General features: G+C 43.0%; 2 protein-coding genes and 1 pseudogene across 3 annotated transcripts; 2 read left to right on the top strand and 1 right to left on the bottom strand.

Moving 5' to 3' along the window:
• Window positions 1-136: 136 nt before the first annotated feature.
• On the top strand, window positions 137-2,303 carry LOC104451711 (RING-H2 finger protein ATL80). The gene is given in 3 exon segments (XM_010066311.3): window positions 137-1,536; window positions 1,538-1,720; window positions 1,722-2,303. Coding segments are annotated over 3 exon segments (819 nt in total). The 5' UTR covers window positions 137-1,281; the 3' UTR covers window positions 2,103-2,303.
• Window positions 2,304-6,743: 4,440 nt separating this feature from the next.
• Window positions 6,744-12,849, bottom strand: LOC104448951 (monosaccharide-sensing protein 2). The gene is made up of 6 exons (XM_010062912.3): window positions 12,101-12,849; window positions 11,711-11,834; window positions 11,040-11,600; window positions 8,671-9,605; window positions 7,755-7,942; window positions 6,744-7,376 (listed from the first exon to the last, which is right to left on the bottom strand). The coding sequence occupies exons 2-6, from the start codon at window positions 11,787-11,789 to the stop codon at window positions 6,932-6,934; spliced, it is 2,208 nt and encodes a 735-aa protein (XP_010061214.2). The 5' UTR covers window positions 11,790-11,834; window positions 12,101-12,849; the 3' UTR covers window positions 6,744-6,931.
• A 6,379-nt stretch (window positions 12,850-19,228) lies between these two features.
• On the top strand, window positions 19,229-24,724 carry LOC104448952 (annotated as a pseudogene). Its single transcript, XR_726462.3, has 6 exons — window positions 19,229-19,561; window positions 21,175-22,310; window positions 22,496-22,713; window positions 22,809-22,926; window positions 23,691-23,805; window positions 24,359-24,724. The product of XR_726462.3 is annotated as a cysteine protease XCP2-like (transcript).
• Window positions 24,725-24,926: the final 202 nt, after the last annotated feature.

Below are 24,926 nucleotides of genomic sequence, written 5' to 3' on the forward strand. Positions count from 1 at the left end.
TGCCCATTTGTCGCGGCATTTTGGGTATCGTTGAACAGGATCTCTAAGCTGCTTCTTACATAATTGAATGAAGATGTGGTATGGGAAGTCTGATTGTTCGTTTTAGTTTTACTCATCGACATCGTAATCTACCACTGGTTATCCGGTTGGTGAGACAATGGACGTCAGGCCAATAAGGTATTGCCTGTTTTAAGTTTTGCTCTCTATGGAAATCGGGGAAGAAGTAAATCCCCCCCGTGACATTCTGGCGTGGATGAAGAGGATGGGTTCAGCAGTATTAAGGGGCTTTTTTAGCTCTTATGTAGATGTGATCTGAAGTCACGTGATTTCAGATTGGAGACGCGTCTTTTTCCTTCTGAAAGTAGGTGAATGTGTTGAGCCGAATTCCGTGACTGATTTCAAAGGCAAAAGATGCCGGTTGGAAGCTGTTGTCCGTTGATTGAGGGAGTGTTCCTGAAAAAAGGAAGGACAGGCTCTTTTCGCATGTTGCCTGTTTTCTCGCCATGAAAGCTTTTCTCGGCATGGGAAGCTGGCACTCAACCACCGCCGTTGCTCAATTCTATCTCGACCATTAAATGTTGCGAACCCTTATGTGGGGTCGGCATGATGTGATTGCTGAGATGGAGCGGGTTGCACGAATCGGGCGGGCCAATGCAAAACTTGTTTTGCGAAATGGACGGCTCGTAACATGCAATGCATGCCCACTCACGCGACACGCTGCCCACATGTCTCACATTCTTGCTGCGTTAGGTACTTTGTCTTGACGATAATAGCACAAAAAATCAATGCAAAAGATTCACTGTTTTGCCTAAAAGGATTGGGTCAGGCGGAAAAAACCTCGGGCTGAGGTTTTCAGGGGCGATTGCTCGAAACCATTTATGACTTTTAAAATTAAAAAAAAAAAATATGCGACTTCTCGAAATCATTTATAACTTTAAAAATTAAAAAAGAAAAAATGAGGATACCTCACGTGGCTTCGAGCAGTTTGTCTCTCTCTCTCTTTCTTTTTATTTAAGAAAATTGTGTAATTCTTATTAACTTGAGGTGTTTGGCATTGAATGAAAGTCAAATTTTAACAATTCGAAATGGAAAAGAAAAGAAAAAGACAAAAGAAAAGGGGGAAGTGCACTGAGTGATGCCAAACCCCACCTGAACCGAAGAACATGAAGGGGGATCCTCATCAAGCTATGGCCAAATTGGCAAAGAGACAGCATAATCCGCGAGGGGACACGATCATGGATATCTCATGAAGGCAAGGACTATCCCTCAACAGCACAAGAAATGGAGGACAAGAAAGTAATTCCAGTGAAGTCAAACCACCCTGGGGACCCGACCCGACCCGACCTGAGCCAACCGAATCCAACTCATATACCGAAAAACAGCGGGCGGGGGTTAGTTGTTAGTTGTAAGCCACACCCGCCTGCTCCTCCTAATCCTTTCGGACAACACAAACCGAACGGCATCCCCTCCTTCTCTCTCTCCCCCATGACTCGCCACCGCTTCCTCGGCGCCGCCAACTCGTCGGCCGCCACCGCCACCGCCCCCCGCCGCCCCGGACCCCGTCGCCGTCGACTCCGACTTCGTGGTCATCCTCGCCGCCCTCCTCTGCGCCCTCATATGCGTCCTCGGCCTCATCGCCGTCGCTCGCTGCGCCTGGCTCCGCCGCCTCTCCTCCTCTCCTCCGGCGGCGCCCTCCTCCTTCCTCGCCGCCCCCGCCGCCCTCCTCCAAGGCCAACAAGGGCCTCAAGAAGAAGGTCCTCCGCTCCCTCCCCAAGCTCACCGTCACCCCCGACGCCGCCGACCGGTACTCCGACTGCACCATCTGCCTCCTCGAGTTCGCCGACGGGGACGAAATCCGGGTGCTGCCCCACTGCGGGCACGCGTTCCACGTGTCCTGCATCGACCCCTGGCTCGGATCGCACTCCTCCTGCCCGTCCTGCCGCCGGATTCTGGTCGCCGCGGCCGCCGCGTGCGACAAGTGCGGCAGTTTGCCGGCCGCGACCCCGAGCTCGAGCTCGGCCTCGGCCTCGGCCTCAGGCACAGCCGAGGCGGAGTCCAGAATGAAGCAAAGAGAAGATCAGGACAGCAGATTTTTGCCGTAACACGAATTCTCTCCCCGCGGAGGCCTTTCCTCCCTCTTTTTCTTAGATTTGCTTAGCTCTTAGTATGAAGATGATGTTCATTGATCTCAGTATACCTTAGGTTAGCGTGAGATGGTCACAGGACTCATCACATCACGCCTGGAAAATGGTTGAATCCCAAAGCTTAATTTCAATGAAAAAATTCATGAGATTAGGTGCTTTTGCCTCTGTTTCTCTGCTTTGATCGGTGGACCGGTTGATGGGGTCTTGCCATTGATGACCCTTCCCTTTCCTGGCGGGCGGTAGACATTACCGGGCCCGTCCATGTCTCGATGCACAAGCAACCATCGATGGCGGCGGCTGCTGCTGCTGCAATTGTTGGGCTGGCGCCTCTTGTCTGGTCCAGGTGTCCTCCTAGTGTTGGGTGCTCGGTGAACATAGATAGGTGGGGGAGAGGGAGGAGAAAGAGAGAGGTTTGGCGTTATTTTGGAGGTGGGCCTATTGCAATCAAAGAGTAAACAGAGCCGTGGGACCCAATTCTTTTGAGGGTCAAATTAGAACGAAGGGGAGAGAGAGAGAGAGAGTGAGAGTGAGAGGGAGTGAGTGTGTCCATGTCCGTCAAATGAAGCAAGGAATCTCTCCCTTTGGGTGGACAGAGAGCGAGAGAAGCTGTCGAGACGAGAGATGGAGCCGCTTCAATTCCACTGATCCCCACAAGCTTTTTTTTTCCTGCCGCTCTTCAGCTCCTTTCCTTTTCCCTTTGATTTTGCTTTTGCTGTTTTGGACCAACTTTCAGCCGCTGCTGCTGATGTGCGTGGGTTGTCTTTATTCCCCACCCTCCCTGACTGAAATAAAGGAGAAATTGGCAAAATTTTGACTCGGCTTATGAAACGTCTCCTCATATATTTGATGAACTGCCCAGAAACGACGCTTAGCTCTTCCGATGTGTCCTGTCCCGCTGTGGCCACGACGACGGCCGGGTCACAATGATTCGAATGCCATACCTAACTAAACGCACGCGCAATCAATACCCTAGCTCCCGTTGACCCGAGTGCGTTGTGTTGAAAAGTGCTCCCAGCTTCAGGTCAACCCTTTACTGGCTTCTGCCCGGAGAACTCCATCTCCTTACGTTTTCTTCAGTGGGGAAATCAAATTGCGAAAGCCCACCTCATTTGAATTTTTTATACAGCAGCACTGAGGTTGTTGCATCATTTTTTTCCATAAAGTGCACCGGGATGGAGACTGCCAATTGACGAATTTCGTCCATCTGAGGACCCCCTCGTAATTTGATGTGACCAACAATAGTAAAATGAAAAAAAAAAAAATAATATCTCCCTCGAACCCTTTATCGAAATTTACCGGAACCTTCCTAGATATCACGTGATTCTCAATTTACAACGGACAAAGTTTCGTCGCTGACTAGGAGCCTTAATCCCTTTGTTTACCGATGATGGGGCGGCCCTTCTTGGACGGCGACGGAGAGTGACCGAAGCGCGTTTTCAGGGATCGAAATCAGGTTCTCTCGCCACGTGCATCGACGTCGGTATCGTGACCAGAACTAATGGTGGTACCAGAAAGAAAGCGAGGAGTCGCTCCTGTGTGTACCTTCCGTGCCTAGAAAGAAGGAAATGTCACGGCAGGGCGGCACATGGTCGTTGGCTTGGCCTGGTGCCGTGAAAGGTAAACGGGTTTGGTCGAGATATAATTTAAACAACAAATAAATCTTTTCTTTCTTTTTATTTTATTTTATATTATATTTTTGCCAATACTCTGACGGCAGAAGTTCCACATAACCCACTGACCGAACTTTGAAATTTAGTGGAAATGGCATAAATTACTAAAATATTATCTCAAGATATTATTAAGAAATGCTCATCCCAGGAATATGCCGTCTCTCTCTCTCTCTCTGTCCCCCATTAAAGGTGGCTCTCGGACCGTTCATAAGCTTCCTAATCACGTAATTAAGACCATTAAATTAGGGGGGAAACACCATATTCCTTCCTCTCAGGAGCCATCCAAGTATTCAATTTATATCCATACATTCAAAGAGTCAAGATGTTGACTTATTTGGACTCCATGGGCATCTCGTGTAGTAAGGTTCCGTTCTTTGCCTTTTCGATCATGGTTTGAGTATTTTAGTAACGCTCCTTCAGCATTTTTGAAAGGGCTAATGACACCATTAGTGACTGAGCCGGCGGCGCCCCCATGGCCCCACTGTTTAGTTTATTCGCACGATGAAGCCGTCCGGGGGGGTTTCGGGGTTGGGGCTCAAACCCGAGTTCGGCCCGAGCGTTCGAGGATGGCTTTTCCTCTATGTACTTTTTGGGTATGCCGAATGCATGTGCGCGGAAATGTCGACCCTTTGGACTTCGGGTGGTGTCGGGCCCGCTCGACCGGAGCCGGTGGTACGATTTTGACGCGTGCGATGCCGTTTGTGCGTGCAAGAAACGGTTCATGCCAAGGGATCTTTTCAAGTGCTCGTAGTTCACACGAAATGAAACTCATCGATCAGCGCAGATTGGTGGGGACATATACACGATACACGTTTTGCAACAGCAATTTCCCAATGACTCCCGCGAAGCTTTGTTTGCGGAGGAAGATAGGGAAAGTAAAGGTCCCTTTATTTTGTGAAAAATGTGACCTATTTAGAAAAAAAAAACTTTCATGAAGTTATTTTTCGGAAAAATGACAATATTATTTAATACTTGGCTAAAACCTGAAATTGAGTTGGAAAATATTTTCCGTTGTTTAGTATGACAAATTTGCTTTGATTTTCCTAAATTGACATACACTATTCATGTGCTAACAAAATCTCGAGTCCAGCCTTAATGGACCTCAACCGGAGTGCCAAGGATTGGGACATAGACACTTGGGACTTGGCAACAATGGACCCATACAAGGCCTTTATGGACCTAGGCTCGAGTGCTAGGGCATCACAAATAGGCATCGGGGCATCGGACCTAGGCTCGAGTCTTGGGGCATCACAAATAGGCATAGGAAACTAATCTCCTATCTCCTATTGTTTCTTTAAGGAAAGCAACATTTCCGATTTATAACAATAGCTTTGTCCATTTGACTATCCAATCATGTTTGGAGTTTTGTCATCCAGTTTAAAAAAATTCTAAAGACTTATAGATAGAATACTGAAAAAGTTTACCACCACAAAAGGCATCCTCAATTTTCTTTGGGAAAATTTGAATAAGGGCCAAAGTCATCATTTTTCAAAAAGATGACCTAAAGTGAAATTTGTCTCAAATAAGGACTCAAAGTGCCTTCATTTTCTCAAAAGAGGACATGGAGTGGAGTCTGTCTCAAATAAGGACCCAAAGTGATTATTTAGTCTCAAAGAAGGATTTCATTTGCCGGCCGGTGAATAGATACATCTTCGATGCATATTCAGGTAGCTTGGTTAGGGTATTTTTGTCCAATTTTTTTTTTAATTTTCGATTGTCTTGTTCTTTATTATTATTATTATTATTATTATTATTATTTTGGGTCAATGGTGGCACTTTGTTCATCATCTTCTTCGTCCCATGTTTGTCTTTTTCTAAAGAACATCGGACTTAGGAAGGGAAGCGAGCATTGGCCGTTGGTGAGGGCCGGCGAGGGTTGGATGCCCATCGCCGGCGGTAGGCAGAGCCACTAAGCCCTTCCGACGGTGGGCGAGGCTTGCAAGCCACCCTAGCCGATTTGGGGAGGGTGGCCTTGGCTACGGCCGGCGAGGGTCGTCGAGCCCTTGCTGGTTGTGGGCAAGGGCTTGCAGGCCCTCGCCAGCCCTTATCAGTGGCCGGTGAGGTGGGCGAGCCCTCACCCAAGGACGACAAGGGGCGACCTTACTGATGGCCGTGAGGGGCGACCTCCCCCACCTTCGTCCACTACTCCACCGACAACCTCGTCTTCTGCTAGAACTACGACTAGGACGCCTACATCGCTTTCTTTATCCCTTCCGTCGACCTCCCCACCTCCATCGAGCCCTCGCTCGCTGGCCTTTCCCCAAGTCTGGTGTTCTTGAATTGGGCAAGAAGAAGTGAATAGGGGATGAAGAAGATGATGAACAGGGCAACCAAAAAAAGAAGATGAAAATACCAAAATCAGGCCACCAGAATATACATAAAAAATGCATCTATTCACCGGCCGACTAGTGAGATCCTTCTTTGAAACTAAATGACTACTTTGGGTCATTCTTTGATTCAAACTTCACTTCATGTCCTCTTTTGAGAAAATGATGGCACTTTGGATTTTTTATTTGAGACAAACTTCACTTCAGATCCTATTTTGAGAAAATGATGACACTTTGGGCCCTTATTTGAAATTTCCCATTTTCCAAGGCCAAGAAATTAGGTGTAAATGAACTGTTTATGATTACTATTTAATTTTCCAAGGCTAAGAAATAAGGTGGAAATGGACTTTTTATGATCTCTATCATTTGAAAAAAAATCAGTACCTAAATACGATCGTATTTGCTATCGAGGCAGCAACGAACCGGAACATCTTTGAATCGCTCTTGTTGAGTCTGCCGCATAATTGAAAAAGTGTATCTTCTAAGATTATTTTGGAGAATGTCATCCAGTTCTTGAACAAATTAAATGAATGTGGATGACTGTTCTCTTTGGAAGTAAATAAGAAAGGGAAATTGGTTAGAAGTATACTTCTTTGATTTTGTGCTCTCAAATGATGGAATTTCACTTCTTTCTGAGCAAGATCACCAGGAGAAAAAACCAAATAATCGTTTTTGAATTGGAAGGAATGGTGAGGAACTTGAATACAAGGATAATCTGCAAAAATTTCCGAACACAAACTCGATCAGCTTCTCGAGAATGTTAACCAGACCGTGCCAAACAAACATTCGGTCACTCGTTCTTGGCAGCCGCAACCTGTCTTGCTCCGACGGAGAAGAACTCCGTGATGACTTCAAGGGGCATGCCTTTGGTCTCAGGGACCTTCAAGAAGACGAAGACCCATGAGATTACGCAGACAACCGCATATATGCCAAAGATACCCGCCAGGCCGAAGGCAGAGAGCATCACTGGTAGAGTGTAGGTGACGATGATGTCGCATATCCAGTAAACGAGAGCGCAGATGGCGATGCAAAGGCCACGGACCCTCGTGGGGAAGATCTCGGAGCAGAGGATGTTGGGAACAGGCCCGTATGCCATCACGAAGCAGCAAAAGTAAATTATGACACAAGCAGTTGAAATTATGGCATTAACGACTGTACTTATGGTCACCATTTCAAAGATGACCAGAACCACCAGTGTCACGATGAGCACAGGAATTGTAGTGAGCAGCAGCGTCCTGCAAAAATGTCCCAATGTATCACAGATAAGTCAAAACCAGGCCATGCTTACATTTCCATCAATAAAATTTCGATCCCATAACTCTTGCCTTAAGTTGACAACCGGTCATCAATGGCAACTCCAAAAAACCATACAAATGAAAGCAAATATAGTTGCCAAAATCTATTGTATAATACTTTTCGTGATGATTGGCCCATAGTATACTGTATACACTCAACAAGGTTTGGTTCATGATACGACAAAAACTGATATGTGAACTAGCCAAACAGGTGGTTTAATTATCTAAAACAAGAAATTTGATTTATAAAGAGAAGAAACAGAGGTTCCAGCTGTGGAAGTGAAAACAGAACCGGGCAGTAGTAGAACTAGGACATACCTTCTTCCAGATGTATCCATAAGCCTCATGCCAACGCCTATACAAGGAAGCATCAGCAAAGTTGTGAACGCACTGATAAGGAACGAAGCAGAGTTTGAACTGAGGCCCATGCTCGAAAGAAGAACTTCGACTCCAGCATCTTCAAGAATTTGAGGAGTGTAATAAAGGACCCCATTTATGCCCGAGAACTACGTGTTTCATCAACCAAATAGAGTGAGGATATTTCATAGAAAAGTGCATGGCATGGGAATTTGGATATAAACTTAAGATGAATATATATGCCCCAATAAAACCATGGAGAGATCTGCCACTTTGTAAGAGTTGCAATCAATGACTTAGTGCTGGGAGTTCAAGAATTAACTGGCGAAAGGTATTGAGGCAAGAAATAACACAAGCGTCATTTTGTAGGGGAATGTATTCCACCTTTCTAACCATCTAAATTCTAAAATACTATCAGATATAATGACTCAATGCTTTTCCAGTTTCTGAGAACTCGAGACAGGCACGACACAGTCAAATCAGAGAAAGCAGATTGAATGGTTTATGAGAGGCAAACTTTTGAATGTTTCTTTTCATTCTGGCTTGAAAAGTGCAAAGATAAAGACATGTATGAGAAAAGCCTTTGGTATTTAGGTAGGTTCACGATACTTTTCCCGTTCCTGCATTTCATTCTCTATTTTACGCACCTCAAATCCAACTATCACTGCCCATAACCTTAAATAGACTGCAACAACTTACGACAAAAACTTGTTTCAAAGACAGTTCCACATGCAGAGTATTGTAATCTCGTGAGAGAAAGTAATCAGATAATAAGGGAAATCCATGAAGACTCCACACTGACATTACAAGGTTATTCCAGGATTTGCCAAGACTAGAAGAATAAATGCCATGAAAAAAAATTTAGCAGCATGAGTACCTGCTGAAGCATTTGAATTCCAATTCCGACAAACAATGCACGTTTAACTCCTGGTTCAGAAAGAGCAGCCCAGATTGGCCCCTTTGATGCGGTTTGAGAAGGATGAACCATGGCCGGCCCGACCGGGTGCTGATCCTGGAGCTCCTTTGAATAGAGAGCAGGCTGACTAACCAAGGCAGCAGCCTGAACATACTCCCCAACTGGGGGAACATCGGCCCCAGGAAGCGAAACAATGGACCCACGTCTCAATCCTGACACATCTTCCTCGTGCAAATAAATTCTCTTGAATCCCCCTTCCTTCTTCCCATCCTCTCCTTCTCTCTCTGACCATTTCCATGCCAACTGCCAACCCCCACCAATGCCTGTAGCTCCACCTTGCTCTCCAGCTCCTTGCATGAGGCTGCTGTGGCGTCTCATGTTTAGAGCACTTCCATGGGCCGCGTCCTTGTCCATGCTTGTTGCCTGCCTAGAGATTAGTGGACTATGTAAGTTGTCATCAGAATCTCCTCCTGCAGCCTCAGACACATAACCCTCGCCTTCTCTTTGCAGACTCTCTTCGTCCCACCTTTCCTCTTTGCCATGAGGGTCTGCAGTACTGAACATGCTACCAAAATTGGGAAAGAGCATGCTTCTCATGCTTCCTGTCTCTGGGAGCTTTTCATGGACGCTGCCAAATAGAGTCACAAGTGGGTCCATGAGGGGCACGTTTTGGTTTGCCATGCTTCCATGACGGGAGACTAAGGCAAGAGAACTCTGTCCAGGAACGGGCTTGGCGACCCAGGACAGGCCTTGCTCAGGTCCATATAGTTTGATCCTGTCTTTGTCAGAATCTGGGTCATGGCCATCTTCAAATTCATCAGCTGGCCCTATTATATACTCTTCAATGGATGTTTCACCCCCAATTCCAAGCCCTTCAACTAGCAAAGCCATCTCACCTGCAGACGGGATGATTTTCAGCAGGAGCAAGAAAAATTAGCTTTTCTCTATGGCTAGTTTACTAAACAAGGAGATCCTATGAAGCCCAAACTCGGTCACAGAAGTCATGAAAGTTCAAAGTGCACGGCAATTGTTATAGATGGTAATATTCATTAATTTGCTGCCTTGATGATTCACAAATAAACAACAAAAGGTAAAATGCAATGTACAGATACGATAACCAAGGTAATGGATGATAAATCATACAGTCCCTAGGACCATAGTTGTTCAAAATGGAGTATTCTAAATGGCAAAGTTAATGCATGTAAAATCAAAGGAAAACTCGAGACAATGTTGTAAGGAAAAAAGTTGAGCTAAAGAACCATTTTTTTGGATATACTGCTCCTTTCAATCAGATTAATTGAAACAGGTTAATTTAATCAGGTTAATTGAAAAGCCTCCGACATATGCTCCAATTAGTAACTTCAATTACTCATTTTTTTGGATACACTGCTCCTATGGAACCATAAAATTTGCAGTGAATCAGAAGATTATGCATAAAAACTTTCGTGAACTAAAAACACATTCAGGACCCACATAAAAAGCAGTTGAAAATAAGGCTGTGGAAGCAGCCTGGTTACACCAAAGTTGCCACAAGACTTCAGATCCTTTAGTGAACAGTCCATGAGAAACTTCAAAAGCAAGAGATGCTTGACATAAAAACTGACAAAAGCAAAATGCCAAGGACATTTGCACTGTTGCATTTCCCAATCTAGCTTCACTGGAATCTTCTGCTAGTGACTTAAAGATGTACAACTTCTTTGCATAACCCAACCATCTCCCACCAAAGGAATGCCCGTCTCTTTACTGGTTGGTACCAGCAATTACCATTTTCTGAAGAAGCAAAGCAACTTAAACCGACACTTTGTTTCTAACAATGAACAGCCAGATAGTACACAAAACCAGAATAAATTGTCTGCTTTTCGTGCTGCCCAAGTTTCATGACATACGCGAACAAAAGCATCAAGCATTAGTAACAAGATAATAGATTTATGTTTTCCTGCTTAGTTTACACAAAGCCAATGTGGATTCCAAGCTTGGTGTATAAATACATTACAGGCACACTACAAACTCATTATAGACAGCCAAACCCTCTTTTCCTCTCCAAGAGTATCGTCAACTTGATGGAGCACTAGCAGGCATCTAAACATATGTTTCACATAAGGTGACATGGTGAATATTTGTAAGAATTTCTTTAGTCCATTGCCTAGCAAAAGATTAATTGAGAAAATGCACTGTAATGTTCACTCTGTCTATTATATATCTAAGTCTTCATCGTACCAATTAGCAGTCCATTTGCAGCCTTCTGTTGGCTGAAGTACCATGGAGAAGCAATGGAACATGAAATGGAAAAGGCATACTTAGTACTGAAAAGGAAGAGTTCAAGGACAAACCTGAGACATCCTCAATCCCACGCAGCTTTTGGAGAACCTGTTTTGCCTCAAGCATCTTCCCTTTGCTCACAAGCCATCTTGGCGACTCAGGCAAGTAAAAAACTGTGAGTACAAAATAAAGGATCGAGGGAATAGATAGAACCCCAAGCATCAATCTCCAGCTCGGCGACGCCAACAATGACATCCCAAATATCATGCAATATGACAAAAACATTCCACCAGAACCGGTGAACTGTGGAAGGGTATTCAGCAGACCCCTTATCTCTGATGGTGCGGTCTCGGATATATAAATTGGAACAAGGGTAACTGCCAAACCAATCCCAAATCCATCTAATAGCCGAGCTATGCATAGGACATACACATTGGGTGACCACAGCATTACCAAACCACTGATAAAGTAAAGAAGTGATGATAGAATCAGCATTGGACGTCGACCGACCCAATCTGATATGGCTCCCGAGCAGGTTGTAATGACCGTGGCGCCAATGAGTGACATTGCCACCACAAGACCTTCAACTGTTGTTCCCAAGTCGAGGTCCTCCTTTATGTAGATGATGGCCCCTTCAAGATACAAAGGAATATGAATCAGCGCACTCGCTCAATCATAAATCATGACATAAATGAAGAGGCAAAACAAACAATCCAGTGCATTTTTTTCCGGTAAAATTTACCTGCAATGGTGGCATTATCCCATCCTTGCAAAAAGTTCCCTATTGTGGCAGCAATGGCCACCCAGACAGCTCCTTTCATCTTGATCACTTATGAACCAAATCCCAAATCTCCAATCAGGCTTTACTGCATTCCCCAATCAGAAAACAAGAGAAATGAGACGAGACAAATTACATCAGGACACAGATCTAACAACACCCATCAATACATCATATTCACTTATACGTTGGAATCTTCCTCCTTGTTCTTAGTGAACCGCTAGTTTTGTCATTTCAAAAAACAAGTAAATGCATAGTCTGCCAGAACCCATCAATTGATAAACATCCTTTGATAGACGAATGAAGAAACCAAGGAAAACCAATCAACACAAGCACAAAAGAAAGAGTATTTACCTCTGTATTGAGAGCCCAATGGTCAGTTCTTGGAAGACCCGGAAAGAGAATGAACCAGGATGAATGTGCTACTGCTCATACATGGCAAAGCAGAGCAAGATAAGGGTTTGGTCAGATTTGAAGAGAGCAACTAGTGACGGTTAAATGACAGCTCCATGCTCTCTGTGATCTTGCCTTGTATATTTATTCCATGAATGTATCTCTCGCGCTCTCTCTCAGTACGTGATGAACTGGCGGTGGACTATTTTGGTATTGTAGTGATGGACGGAGAGAAGAGTTCCGAAATTGAGATTTGAGAGCGAGATTTAATAATTATTTCTTGCCAGATTGAGAAAATTATAAGTGCTCGGGGGGAGAAACCGAAAGATCCAACCTTTGCCCGCCCAACCACCCTTCAACTAGGCCGCTGCAAACCCCACACACTGACTCACAGTCAAACCGAACTCGCTCGCCAGCTCAGTTACCTCTCTTGAAACCAGGCCATCTATCCTTTTTTCAAGCCAAACACAGGAAAATGATGAATTTTGGGACTGATTCTGGACGACCCAGGAGCAAAACAACCACAAGAAATTCAGGAATTCATCAAAGAGGGAGGATCAAATTTGAAATACTGTTGCAGAAGTTGATGAAAGATGTGGTGGTGGCTAAGTGAACGGAAAAAAACTATAATAATGGTTTCAGCGGTGCACGTTATGGAGAGAGAAAGAGAGAGTGGGAGCCCAAGAACTTCCAAACAGTCCAATCAATCAAGAAGACGAAAGGTTAGTGACGTGGTTCTTCGAAACTTGTTTTAATTGGATGAAGCGAGTCAAGCCTTTTGTACTTTGCGATTTTAACTAACATCTTTGACAGCTACCCCCGCCCCCGCCCCGCCCAAATCTACCACGAAAATGAAATCTGGACAGGACCCTCGTCGCCTCCGACCTGGTCTTTCCACTTCGTTTTCTGCAAAGCTACGAGTAGGAGCCGACCCCTCGCGATCTGGCCAATGGTCGAGGGCCAGCTGTCGGCCTCTAGGGTCCCCCCGGACCCGCTCGTTTCGGAGAGCTTTTGAGGTCATCACAAGGAGACAAACACAGGGTCCACTAAAACACAAGAGTCTCGGCGCAATGCACCAATGAGGAATGGAGTGTGGCCTTCTTCTTCCACGGTTTGTCTTTTCAATCTGGAGGGACGGCCGATCTCCATCCATGCTATTTGCTCAAAATTCAAAGGAGCAATTCTTTTTTTCAACCCGTTTCGACCCGGATATCCTCATCATTAATGATGATGTGACATTCATTGTTCGGTCGTCAAATTTTTTTTTTTCATTTAACAAGTTGGTTTTTACTAAATAAGTGTGTGTTTAATCATTTCGATTCTCATTTTTTTTTTGGATTTGGCCTTATTGCTTTGATTTGCTTTACTATGGAAATTCATTTTCTTCTCATTTATCCTTTTAAATAATGAATTGCGATCCTTTTCATATCATTTCTTGAAAGCCGTTCGCTTTGTCGAATGATAAATTATAAACGTTGATATCATCCACATTTAGCCACCATCCTAAGATATGTTTGGAGGCACCCCTTGAAAAGATCAAGAAGAAATAGACCCAGTAAAATCTTTATCAAAAGTATGCAATTAGTTATTTGTTCCGCGGTCAACCTCTTACTTTTCTTTGGCGACTTCAAATTACACAAAACAATGAAGTCAGATTGTTTTCACCGGTTGTAGTTACCCCATCGATGCCTGTGGACCACGGACAGAAACAGCAAAACGCCTCTGCAATCTGCCCCTTCACGAGGCGATTTGGAAGGAAGCAACCACTCCTTGCCTGATCCAAAAGGAACTCCCATCTCTTTTGGGGGCTTTACCAGGTTAAGAACAATAAAGAAAGGGAAAAAATGGGCAGAGCAAGAAAGTACTAAAATCAAAGCAGCTTTCGTTGGTATGGCAAAATCCAATTTCATTATTGCCAATTCGAAAAGCTACCCGTCAAAGGTCCTTTGGAGAAGAAGGAGAAGGTCCCCGGGGGGACCAGATCTGAGGGCAAAGGAGAGCAAAGACCATTAGCTATCGAGTTTTTAAATTTACATGTGAGGTGATGCTGTCCCCAATTTTTATTTCTTGGGACATTGCAGATTCATGTGGAGCTGCGAATCCAGTCAAGTGGGGGTGCCCAAGGAAAAAAAACCCAACACTGAATCAGATGCGGTCACGTTGGTGGAGGATAGAGACGATGTCCGAGATGATTATTTCATGTGCCCAATCAATGCCTTTTAAAAATATGATATGAAATACCACACTTAGGTATCTGATTAACTATATTCATGTGATCATGTCGATGATTTTTGTTTTCTTTATCGTAATCTTAGGACACGAGCACAGAGGCCAGATTAATTGCGGATTGCTAATGGAACGCCACTTAAGGCTTATGAACAGAACTGGTAAAGCCTAGACCTCTGGCCCTTGCCATGCAGTTATTAGGATCTAAGCGGGCGATCTCTGGCATCCGAGCTGCAAATCCCTTACGCCTTGATCAACTATACTGACCTTTCAGGTCATGCGTGTCGATACTCCATTGGCATTAACCCCAATTCTATGTTTTTTTTTTTTTTTTTGAATAATTCATTTTCCTTTATATCCAATTAGCTTATTCGGTAGCGAAGCATGCGCCGTGATATTAATAAAGAAAAAGATAAAGCCACATAGTGTCTAAGCAAGAATGCGGTTGGAGAGACAATTAGTTCTTACAAAACAGTTGTTCTATTACTCTATGCTGTCCAAATCAATCTTGTTCCTTGCGATAAGAGGCCCAATTTTGGAGGTCAAACGAAGAACGCCATTAAATAGCACGCATACGGAATAGACTAGGACCACTCTCTGCGGCAACGATGTCCACCACTATATGTCTAAAAACCAAATACAAAATCGGACATCTGGACATGTTTCACACGTCCTATGCCGTGGCGTTGCTTCAGCATTTAATAAAAAAACCTAGGCGACCAATCAATGTATCGCAAACACGATGTACCATCGAAACGACGTAATAAGAACGTTCAAATATGCGACCTGGATGGAAAATCGAGCCTGATCATCATGAGACGTCGAAAGACATATTCATCGCCGTGTTGCCCGGTCCAAAATCAAACCTGCACAGGTATGAAGGCAAAAACCATCATGCACGCGTCGACCGATTCATCGTCTTGAGCGACCGTTTGGGGATCGAGCATGTGGGGAGAAGGGAAAATGGAGGCGCTGCTCTTTTCCTTAATTGACGGCCTTCTCATGTTAGGCTCGTACAGTGGTGTTGTCGTCGCCTGAGATCTGGAGTTCGGTGGGAGGCATGTAGTACAGAAGTTGGGCGACCAAGTTTTGATTGAAATTATCAAGAGCGTGATGAACGATTCGATCAGGTACGGTGTGAATCGTGTGATGGAGGAGCAATCCTCGGAAAAACATTTCCCTCAGTTTCTATGGTGTTTGACATGCACGCTATAAAGACGTTGATTTTTTCGGCGGTAAAGTACCCAAAAAAAGAAAAGTTGTAAACTTATTATATTTGTGTCATTGAGTATTTAACATTTCAAATATTCCAATTGAATCCTAAGCTTTTTGAATATTTGCCAATATAATCAATTCGACCAATTTTAAATGAAAATTACTAACATGGATGTTGACTATTTTAAGTGACAAGTCCGGCAATGAAGTTGATAACTTTTTTTAAATTTGTTCCAAATTTTAATAATTTTTTCTTTTCTACTGTTTTTTTTTCCCCAATTGTGGACCAGCAGGGTTTGGGAAAGGGCCCTCCCAATCGACCATGAGCAAGGGCCTTCATCCCCTCGCCAACAATACATGAGGGTGTGGGGCTCTTGCCAAAATCAAGGATAAGACTGTGACACCCTCGCCTAAATTTAGGAAAGGGCATTGTGGTCCTCACCTACATTTGGAGCCTTTATTGGCCTAGAGTTGTTAAAAAAAAATGAACAAACAAAGAAGATGCTAAAAAAATTCAGATAGTAATATTAAAAAATTGTAAATTTGTTTGCATCAACGCTCGTCATACCACGTGAGATGGCTAACATCCATGTTTGCGATTTCCAGTAAGAATTAACTAGATGGACCACATTGATAAGTTGTTAAAAAGTTTATGATTCAACTAGTATAATTAAAAAGTTCAAGTTAGAATTGACATAAATGCAATAAATTTATAATTTCTTCGATACTTTTCCTATTCATTAGGATATGCAAATCGATGTTTGTATTATAAGAAAAAGAATTAGGAAAAAGGCAACAACCGACATTAGCAATTGCCCATTATTATAGGAGTCTTGTTTTAGTAAACGCAACGTTAAATTTGAGTTATAACTATTTAGTATTCAGATATCGAGGGTCTAAGGGCCGACACCAGCTTCGTAGCTCCACCAGGCCACCAAACTCGTAACTCTCTTTCCATGCGGTTGTACAGGCCTCCTGCAGTAATTGGTTGAGCTCCAGGTCATACAACTCAAATGCCCCTCGTGGATGATGGAACACGAGTTGAGGATCATGGAAGTAACGTAAAACCAATAGCTACGCAAAAGGCATCATTGGATGAGAAGTCACGGCCCTATTAAGTGTGCCTCCCCCTTGCTGCCAAAACGACAGCCAATCTCGACCGTGCAGTAGCCCCCCACCACAATTGTATAGTCATCACTGTTGCCACCACTTGACCCATCAAATGGGTGAATCTAGTTAGATTTGAGTTGGGTCGAAAATGACCCGACCTATATTTAACCAATCTAACCCGTTTTAATATATATTCATATAAAGTAAATTTAATGACTCACACTAAACCCGATCTGTATTTTGCTAAAACCCATTAATATTTTAGGAAAACCCATGCCCACTTTTTTGATTTATGCTAATTGGATAAAAAAACTCAAATTAAGTTAAAAAAGAAAATTTTAAAAATTAAAAATTATAAAAAAATAATGTAAAAAAAAAAAAACCTATAAATTGAAATATTTATAAAGAATTCAACCAATTAAATATATATTTATAAAACATGCTTAGATTTACACTCCCGAAACTATGTTATACGATAGAAGGCCGAATCTCAAACTTGAAAAAGGCGGTAATTGAGATGGAAGTAAATTTCCAACTTCCACTATTACATGTCACCAGTATAAGCATCCATCATTTTCCATCTTCAATTCCATTCAAAGGATATAGCAAATTATATGTCACAACATGTTTTTTTCTCAAACTAGCTTCAAATTTCAACTCAAAGCTTAAAATCTCTCACTATACGCCAATTTAGAACACTCCTCTGAACACCCATTCAGCAACAGGCAAAAACCCAGATGAGATAAAAATGTGAAATCTTAATGCAGAGGCGAAATCTGCAACCGGAACAAGAAATCACACTGGGCTCGCTAATTGCGGTAAGGAAGAACCCGACAAACGGGATCTTGAAGGAGCGACGGTAGAGACAATGTTGACAATCAGAAGCGGTCTTCCTATCTTTACTGATGAAATGAGAAGAGAACGACTCATCGATAAAAAATGGAAGGCTCCGAACTCGGACTCGAAGGAACACCCCGACTTACTAGTAAACCTGTTTGAGGCTTCGACAACCATGAATCTAGCTCGTTCCTTAATCAAGCATTTCGGTCCGCCTCAAATGGGGGTCCTGGAGGCGCGGCTCTAAAGCAGGAGGCGAGAGGGATCTGCATTGAGGACAGAGAGACGATGGAGATTGAGATGAGGAAAAAAACGAAGATAGAGATGGAAATGACTTACTTAAATACCTCCCCCTTTTTGGGGAAGCCCCTTTCATTTCCCAGTACCACGCCAAAGTATTTCATCCGGGAAGGCGTTCGGGAATCAGGTGGGATCCTTAACCTCCCTCTTTCAAGGTTTGGTTTGTGGCGAAGAGCCCTGTGGGCGGATATTTTATCGAGGCCCCGTTCTCGGCCTCTATAGCCTTTTAACGTCATGTTCGGGACGTAAATTAGACCTAAGTGAGGAGAAGAGAAATGTGACAAAGGCGGCGCAAAGGTGAGTAGCGAAAGTGAGTGGTCGATTGCTTGCATCGCGGAAGCTTTAGGCCAGTGACGAGGATGAGGACTCCCTTACACTTTATTAAGTGGGCCACTTAATAGCTTAAATGGATCGAAATGGGTCATTTCAACCCATGATTTAGTTTTAGTTGAGTTTTTAAAAATTTCTGACCCATATGTAACCCATTTAAATAAAATATGAGTCCAAAAATGGATCTATGACCCATTTTGACACCCCTAGCCACCACTAACAATTGAAGACTTATGTTTTTTATAAACAATTGCTTAGGCCAAGCTACTGTCCCATGAGAACAATTAACATGTCTTCCCCATCACAATTAGACTTGTTAAATGAGTTGATTGAGTTGAAATGGTCCATCAACATTGACCTATTATTGTTTTGATCCATTTCTATGGAATACAAATTTGGTGACCTATTTTGACCAAACATATATCCGATCAGACTTAACTTGTATTAATAAAGTACTCCCATATTTAACCCAATTTAGAAAAACTCATACCTAAATTGATGTGAGAGTATGGAATGATTGAGGGTAAGATCGAGTGAGGGTGTGAGAGAATGAAAAGAGAGTCATAAAAGTGGATTGAATTTATGTAATTTATAAATCCATTTAACATCTATATTATTTTGGACTTTACAATTCTAAATCCATTTTATGACCCTTTTATCAAATATAACAACATCATATAACAACCAAACCCACAAAATATGGGTTAAAAAATGTGTTGTTGACCTATTTTGAGAGGTCGACAACCACCTATGAGACACCATTAAATGAAAACTACCTGTTTTTGTTGAAAATAATTTTGATAGAAAATATTTTCCATTCATCTTGTAGTTTTTGATAAAAAAAAATGTACCCTTAAGTATTTAAATCTTGAAATCGTATATCAAAATACATATGAGTGAATGTCAAGAGTATTTTGGATTGGACAAAAGTCAAAATGCATGAACCGCAGATTATCAAGAAAGAAAAATTAGAAGCCGACGCTCGAAACTGGATCGCACCCTGATGAGCCCGGCCCTTTCAAAGCCCAATATAAGCCCGCAAGCTGCTTGCGAGACGTGGCGACAGGCGAAGGCGCAGGAGCCAGAAACGACGACGCACCGTCGTCGTACGGTCGTTTTCCCGATCGAACCTCAAATCCCTCTGCGTTTTAGCGCCGGCAGTCCATCGAGTCAATTTCATCGATCTTGAAGAAGAAGAAGGAAGAAGAAGAAGAGGAAGAAGAAGGAGATGGCGTTGTTCACGAGAGGAGAGCCGCTGGTCGCGAAGCTCGCGGCGCTGGCCAAGTACGTGGTGCTTCCCGGCGCCATGGCGGCCGCCGTCATCTACTCGCCTCCCGACTACGCTTCCTCCTCCAACAAGGAAAGCAAATCCACCAAATAAATCCCCCCCTTCTCTCTTCGCAGGTTCGCGCTCTCGACTCCCGCCTCGATTTCGCGCGTTTTGATTCCTTCTCGAACCGAGCTCCGAATCGAACCTCTGGCATCCGATCGGTGATGCGGATGTTTTTTCAGCGTGTCTGACTGTGGACCCGTTGGTTGTTATCGATTCGTGAAATCCCAGATTTTGGAGGACGGAGCCTGTCGCGGTTGGCAGTTTCTTTTGAGTCCTCCCATTCGGGGGACTGAGGAGCGTAGGATACGCTTAGATGCTTTCTATTTTCTAAATAAGAAGATAATCCGATGAGTGTTTGATTGAGGTTTTCAGCATTCGGCATGATGGCTACGGCGTTATAGCATCGGTACTCTATTTCAGACGTGGCAGTAAATGGTTTTTGATTGATGAATGAAAGTGAGGGAGGACTGTGAGGCTGTAGATTGCATGAAATTGGTGGCTTTTATTTGCTTTGAGTCGATGGTTTTCCTCTTAGGTGATTGGGGCTCAGAAATTTGAGCTTTTCCCTGTTTTACTCATGAAATATGTGGACAGCTTCTCACATCCCAGTGGAAGTGTGTGATACAGTTTAGAGGCTAGTGTAATCTGGCTCGGGTAATTGACATGGGGATTTTTTGGGGTCTTTCTTCAGTCCACACATCCTTGTTGTTTGATGGAAGAAATGAACTCCAAAGTGGATCGCGTTATTTCGGTTGAAGCCTACCATTTTATGAATGTAGGACTACTGTAGAGTCTGGTTTCTCATCTATACGTTTGATATTGAACGATATCTTCAGATTGACAATGTGTTGGTCATTATCAACTCTTAGGATGTAAATGCCTTGGGTTACATAGTTGATGATTTGTCCTGTATTTGAGTTTCCTTTTGGTCTTTGGAGCTGTTTTATATATGGCTTTAGTGTTTTTGTGTTCTTTAGTTATATGATTTGCACCCCATTGCTGCCCTAATTGATCCTTTTACCTTAAAAAAGAATGTCAAGTAGAGACATCGTTTAGCCCTGATCTGTGTGGCAACCTATAATAATTTGTGTGTACTTGCTTCTCAAAAAGTTTATCATGTAGCATTAGTTCATATTATGTAGCCTTAATTGTGGGAAAATCATGCATCGTGAGTATGTCATAAAAAATGTTGCTTTCTTTGGTTGTCTAGTTTTTAGTAGGCTGGTTATGTTTGAATTACATTCTCATGTAAACATTCACAAGATACTCTAACTGCTCTTTTTGAATCAATATCACTGTCTCACGTATAACTTGCACCTAATGGGGATGTATATCATTTACCCTAACTTTTCTGGGACAATGAAATTTGTGGAAGTGTTATTGCATTTCTAAAGATGGTTTACTTTCATCCTTTTGCAGATTGATGAATTTCTGCAGTTAATCGTGATATACCCTTATACGTTTGTTATTGCAGTAGCCATGCCTTTAGTGCTCATTGTATTGGTTCTTGTCCACGTTGCTGTATTTTATAAAAGAATGGCATCTCTCTGCTACACAGCGCTGCTATTGTCCTTTGCTGTTGTATGACTTGCGCGATTACACCTGCATGGTTTTTTTCTTTTTTTTGGTCAAAACACCTGAATGTTTAGTCATTACATAATCCTGTTCTTTATAATGGATGAAGGTGGATGGAGTCTGCATTCCATGGTTGATCTTTGGAAGATGGATGTATGCTTTGCTTCTGGGTGATGGCTTGGCATCTTTTCACTGCAGGCAGTCCGGGCCATCATGCAGACTTTTGATGTTGTGGCAAACTTCGCTTCACATTTCTGTGTAATATGACACTTAATAATTCAGATGGCTTGTGATCACCATAAATTGCAGAGACATTCCAAAAATCGTGTAGGTATCCATTTCTGAGTTCTTAATCTTTTCTTGTTGCTTGATGTTTTTGTTACGACGTCTTCAGTCAGCGTATCTGAGTGGCCAAGGCGAAGATAGCAGAGTACCTTTATCGTATGTGCCATGATGTGCGTGCTGCATTAGTTTTAGTGTGGTCGTGTATGAAAGCTGAACTTTTCGTTTTTTGTTGTTTGCTTTTTCCGGTAGGTTAAGTTGAATGATTCTTACTCAACTGGAAGTTGTGGCTCCCTGCAAATAATTCCTTGATGGTCTCTCTACCCCTCGCAAAACAGGGGAGTCCTAGGTGAATATATTCTTTGAAATTGGTCATTCGTTAGTTGGCAGGCCACAATTAGATACGATGATGAGTAGATCCAAAGCCTGTTAAAAGAACTAATCTTAAAGACTCCGTTTGACGTGAAAAACGCATTATGTTTACACCTCATCCCGTTTAACCCACTCGATCCTCCCTTCTCTACTCTGGGAAATAGAGAAACAATGGCTGCTCCTGCACTCTTTGCGCTCCTCCCTTCGTTTCTCTCTTTTTTTGCAATCTTGGTCTCAGCCAGCGATATCTCTATCGTGAGCTACTCTGAGGATGATTTGAAATCCATTGATAAGCTCCTCGATCTCTCTGAGGAAAAGATGTGGAGATTCGAGGCGTTCAAGGAGAACTCGAAGCACATCGAAAACACTTAAAAGAAGGTGACCAACTCTTGGATTGATTTGAATAAATTTTGCCAATTGGGCCCAGGAAGAGTTCATGGGGGTGTGTCCAGGATGCAAGATCGAGTCACTCAAGAAGGAAGATTCCCGCAATGAATTTATTCGCGAGGATGTCGTGGATTCACCCAAGTCTGTGGATTAGAGAAAGAAAGGAGCCGTCGCTCATGTCAAGAACCATGGTTCATGTGCGAGGCCTACTTTTAATCGATGAATGCAATTGCTCCTCGAGATTGGGATTTACTTCAAAACTCAAGATACATCCTCGTGTTAAAAATTTCCAAATGAAGCATAAATTATGACTCACTCGATACTTTCTTATGCTTAGACTGACATGTCTCTACGAAATTTTAGACGAAATCTGAGCACATCGTCGGTAGTTGCTGGGCATTTTCCATTGTAGCGGCGGTAGAGAGCATAAACTAAATAGTGACCGGAAACTGGACAGCGTCATCTGAGCAAGAGCTGTTTGACTGACAAACCAAACGACAACGGGTGTAACGGCGGTCTTACTGACTATGCATCGTCTTAATTGGTGGAACATACAAGGAAGAGGACTACCCTTATATCATGGAGAAGGGTACCTGTGAGATGACCAAGATATATACTTGCAAACACACAAACATGTATAAGTTGAATGGAGCGACAGTTGGGAATAATCGAAGACATTAATTCATCTTCGTCTCCATCCACAAGATTAAAAGGCGGTAGCGACAATCGATGGTTACCATGATGTGCCTGGGAACAACGAAGAGAGCCTCCTAAAGGCTCTCGCAAAGCAGGCACTCAGCGTGGCCATCGAAGCAGAGGGGTTAGTCTGTAGCTTACATCATTTAACCGATTAGACACCCTTAATTTGGTCATGGTATTCCTCAAAACCAGGGTTCATCATTAGTTCAGGGTCCTTTCTGAGGTGGGTATATTGCAGCCACTTCATCAAATGAAATCTATTGTATTGAATGGTTTAAAATATAGACGGTCGCCATCGAAGTGGCTCGTCCTCCTTAGGTTCTTTTTGAAAAAAAAAACAGATGTTAATGAGCTACAAACCTATATAGTCAATGCTGAAGTGATGTGCTCATGGTCCGCACAACCCGTCTCATTGAATGTTCACGGACACACAATATGTTCGGTTTGTGGAGGCAAAATTTTCAATTCAATTATAAACTTACTATACAAATACCAATTTAATTCTAATTTTTTTAATTTTTCAATGTAGTTTTAAATCTTTGCGCGACATTCTAATGTAGCCATTCCAATTAGTTGCCACCAGAAATCACTAATGTGATGATCCATAAGTTGTCCACTTTAGCATGTTATGTACAATGGCTGGTAATGATTGAACACCGCGTCAACAATTTCTAGTAGTAATTAATCGTAAGGACTATATTAAAAATTTCCACAAAAGTTTAGGACTACATTGACGGTATTAGAAAGTGTAAGACTGAAGTGGCAACTGTATAATATGTTTATGATTGATTGGATAATTATCATATATAGTATAGGCTTGGTGAAAGCAAAGAAAATTTCTCGATCAAACTTGGTTTATTTGTATATTATAGTTGAATTTGACAGTTGCGATGCCTATGCTATAAACATGGAGATTATTAATTTCTTCATACTCGGTAGGGAGTTTTTAATGGACATCGCGGTAGGGAGTTGGATCATGGGGTGGCAGCCATTGGACACGGTTCATCTAAGGGCTTGTATTACATCGTAGTGAAGAACTCGTGGGGCCCAAAATGGGGAAGAGGGACACTTAGAATGAAGACAAACTCAGGAAAGCTCGATTCTGTGTTTGGGAATTTAGATTGAATAGGATAGGATAAAATCAGATTATAATCATCAAATATCATTCGGATTATAAAAACTCCTATTTGATATAATTTAGGATGGAATTGAAAATCAATGAAAATGTCCTGTCCTTGGAAAATAGTATTAGATCTTAGAAAATAATCCGTCATTTCTGCCAAGTTGCCAACTTGACCGGCTTTGAATATGTGACGATTCAGACCCTCCAAATCGCCTGAGCCCTCATCCTCAATAGTTTCGATCAATCAGAGGACCCTGCCATTTCCCAAATTTAAACCCACTTCTCGACAACCAACCTAGAAGATCGACCGTAGTTGCATCTCGTGGCTCGACAAAAAACCTGCAAAGTCGGTCATTTTCCTGACCTTCAGGAGCATCACGACCCTCAGCAGGCATGACTTCACAAAGTTCTGGTAGAGCTTCGTGAACAGCAAGGGGTGCTTCTTGTGGGTCATGTGGCCCAACTCCATGCGAAAGAAGGCGGCGGCATCGTCTCGGAGGAGCTGAGGGAGGCGACGTCGGAGAGGGGGTGTATCGTAGAGTGGGCTCGCAAGAGAAGGTTTGCACCAGGACGCCGTTGTGACATTCTTGACCCGCATTGGTGGTACTTGATGGTCGAGATTGTGGTCGATAGGAAGGTGATGGTGTGCTGGCCGTTCTTTGCTGACCAGCAGGTGAACAGCCAGCTTGGGAGCCACGCAAGGAAGTTTGGGGTCGACAATGATATGTGCAAACCCTGCGCGATGATCATCTTCAGACTACATTTTACCCTAAGTCGTCAGAACACAATCAGCTAGCCGGCAATGATGATCTGACGATTACACAGTGGTCGCAAGTGACGACGATTGGCTATTGCGGTGCTGGATCTCGTGTAATGGCCAGCAAAGCAATTCGTCACTTTATTGTTGAAAGATAGTAGAGTTTGTTAAGGGCGCAAACAATAGCTATTTTGTTTTTAATATAGATTTTTCAAATTTTATTGCTTGAACAAGTTTCTAA

The sequence above is a fragment of the Eucalyptus grandis genome, chromosome 6 (assembly GCF_016545825.1).
Source record: "Eucalyptus grandis isolate ANBG69807.140 chromosome 6, ASM1654582v1, whole genome shotgun sequence".
Classification (NCBI taxonomy): domain Eukaryota; kingdom Viridiplantae; phylum Streptophyta; class Magnoliopsida; order Myrtales; family Myrtaceae; genus Eucalyptus; species Eucalyptus grandis.

Bases quoted from the DNA above. Each gene is read 5' to 3' on its own strand.
- LOC104448951 (XM_010062912.3), bottom strand. From the start codon at position 11,789: ATGAAAGGAGCTGTCTGGGTGGCCATTGCTGCCACAATAGGGAACTTT. The intron at 11,601-11,710 runs GTAAATTTTACC...TGTATCTTGAAG, and splicing joins GGATAATGCCACCATTGCAG to GGGCCATCATCTACATAAAG. The intron at 7,377-7,754 runs GTATGTCCTAGT...ACATTTTTGCAG, and splicing joins ATGGATACATCTGGAAGAAG to GACGCTGCTGCTCACTACAA.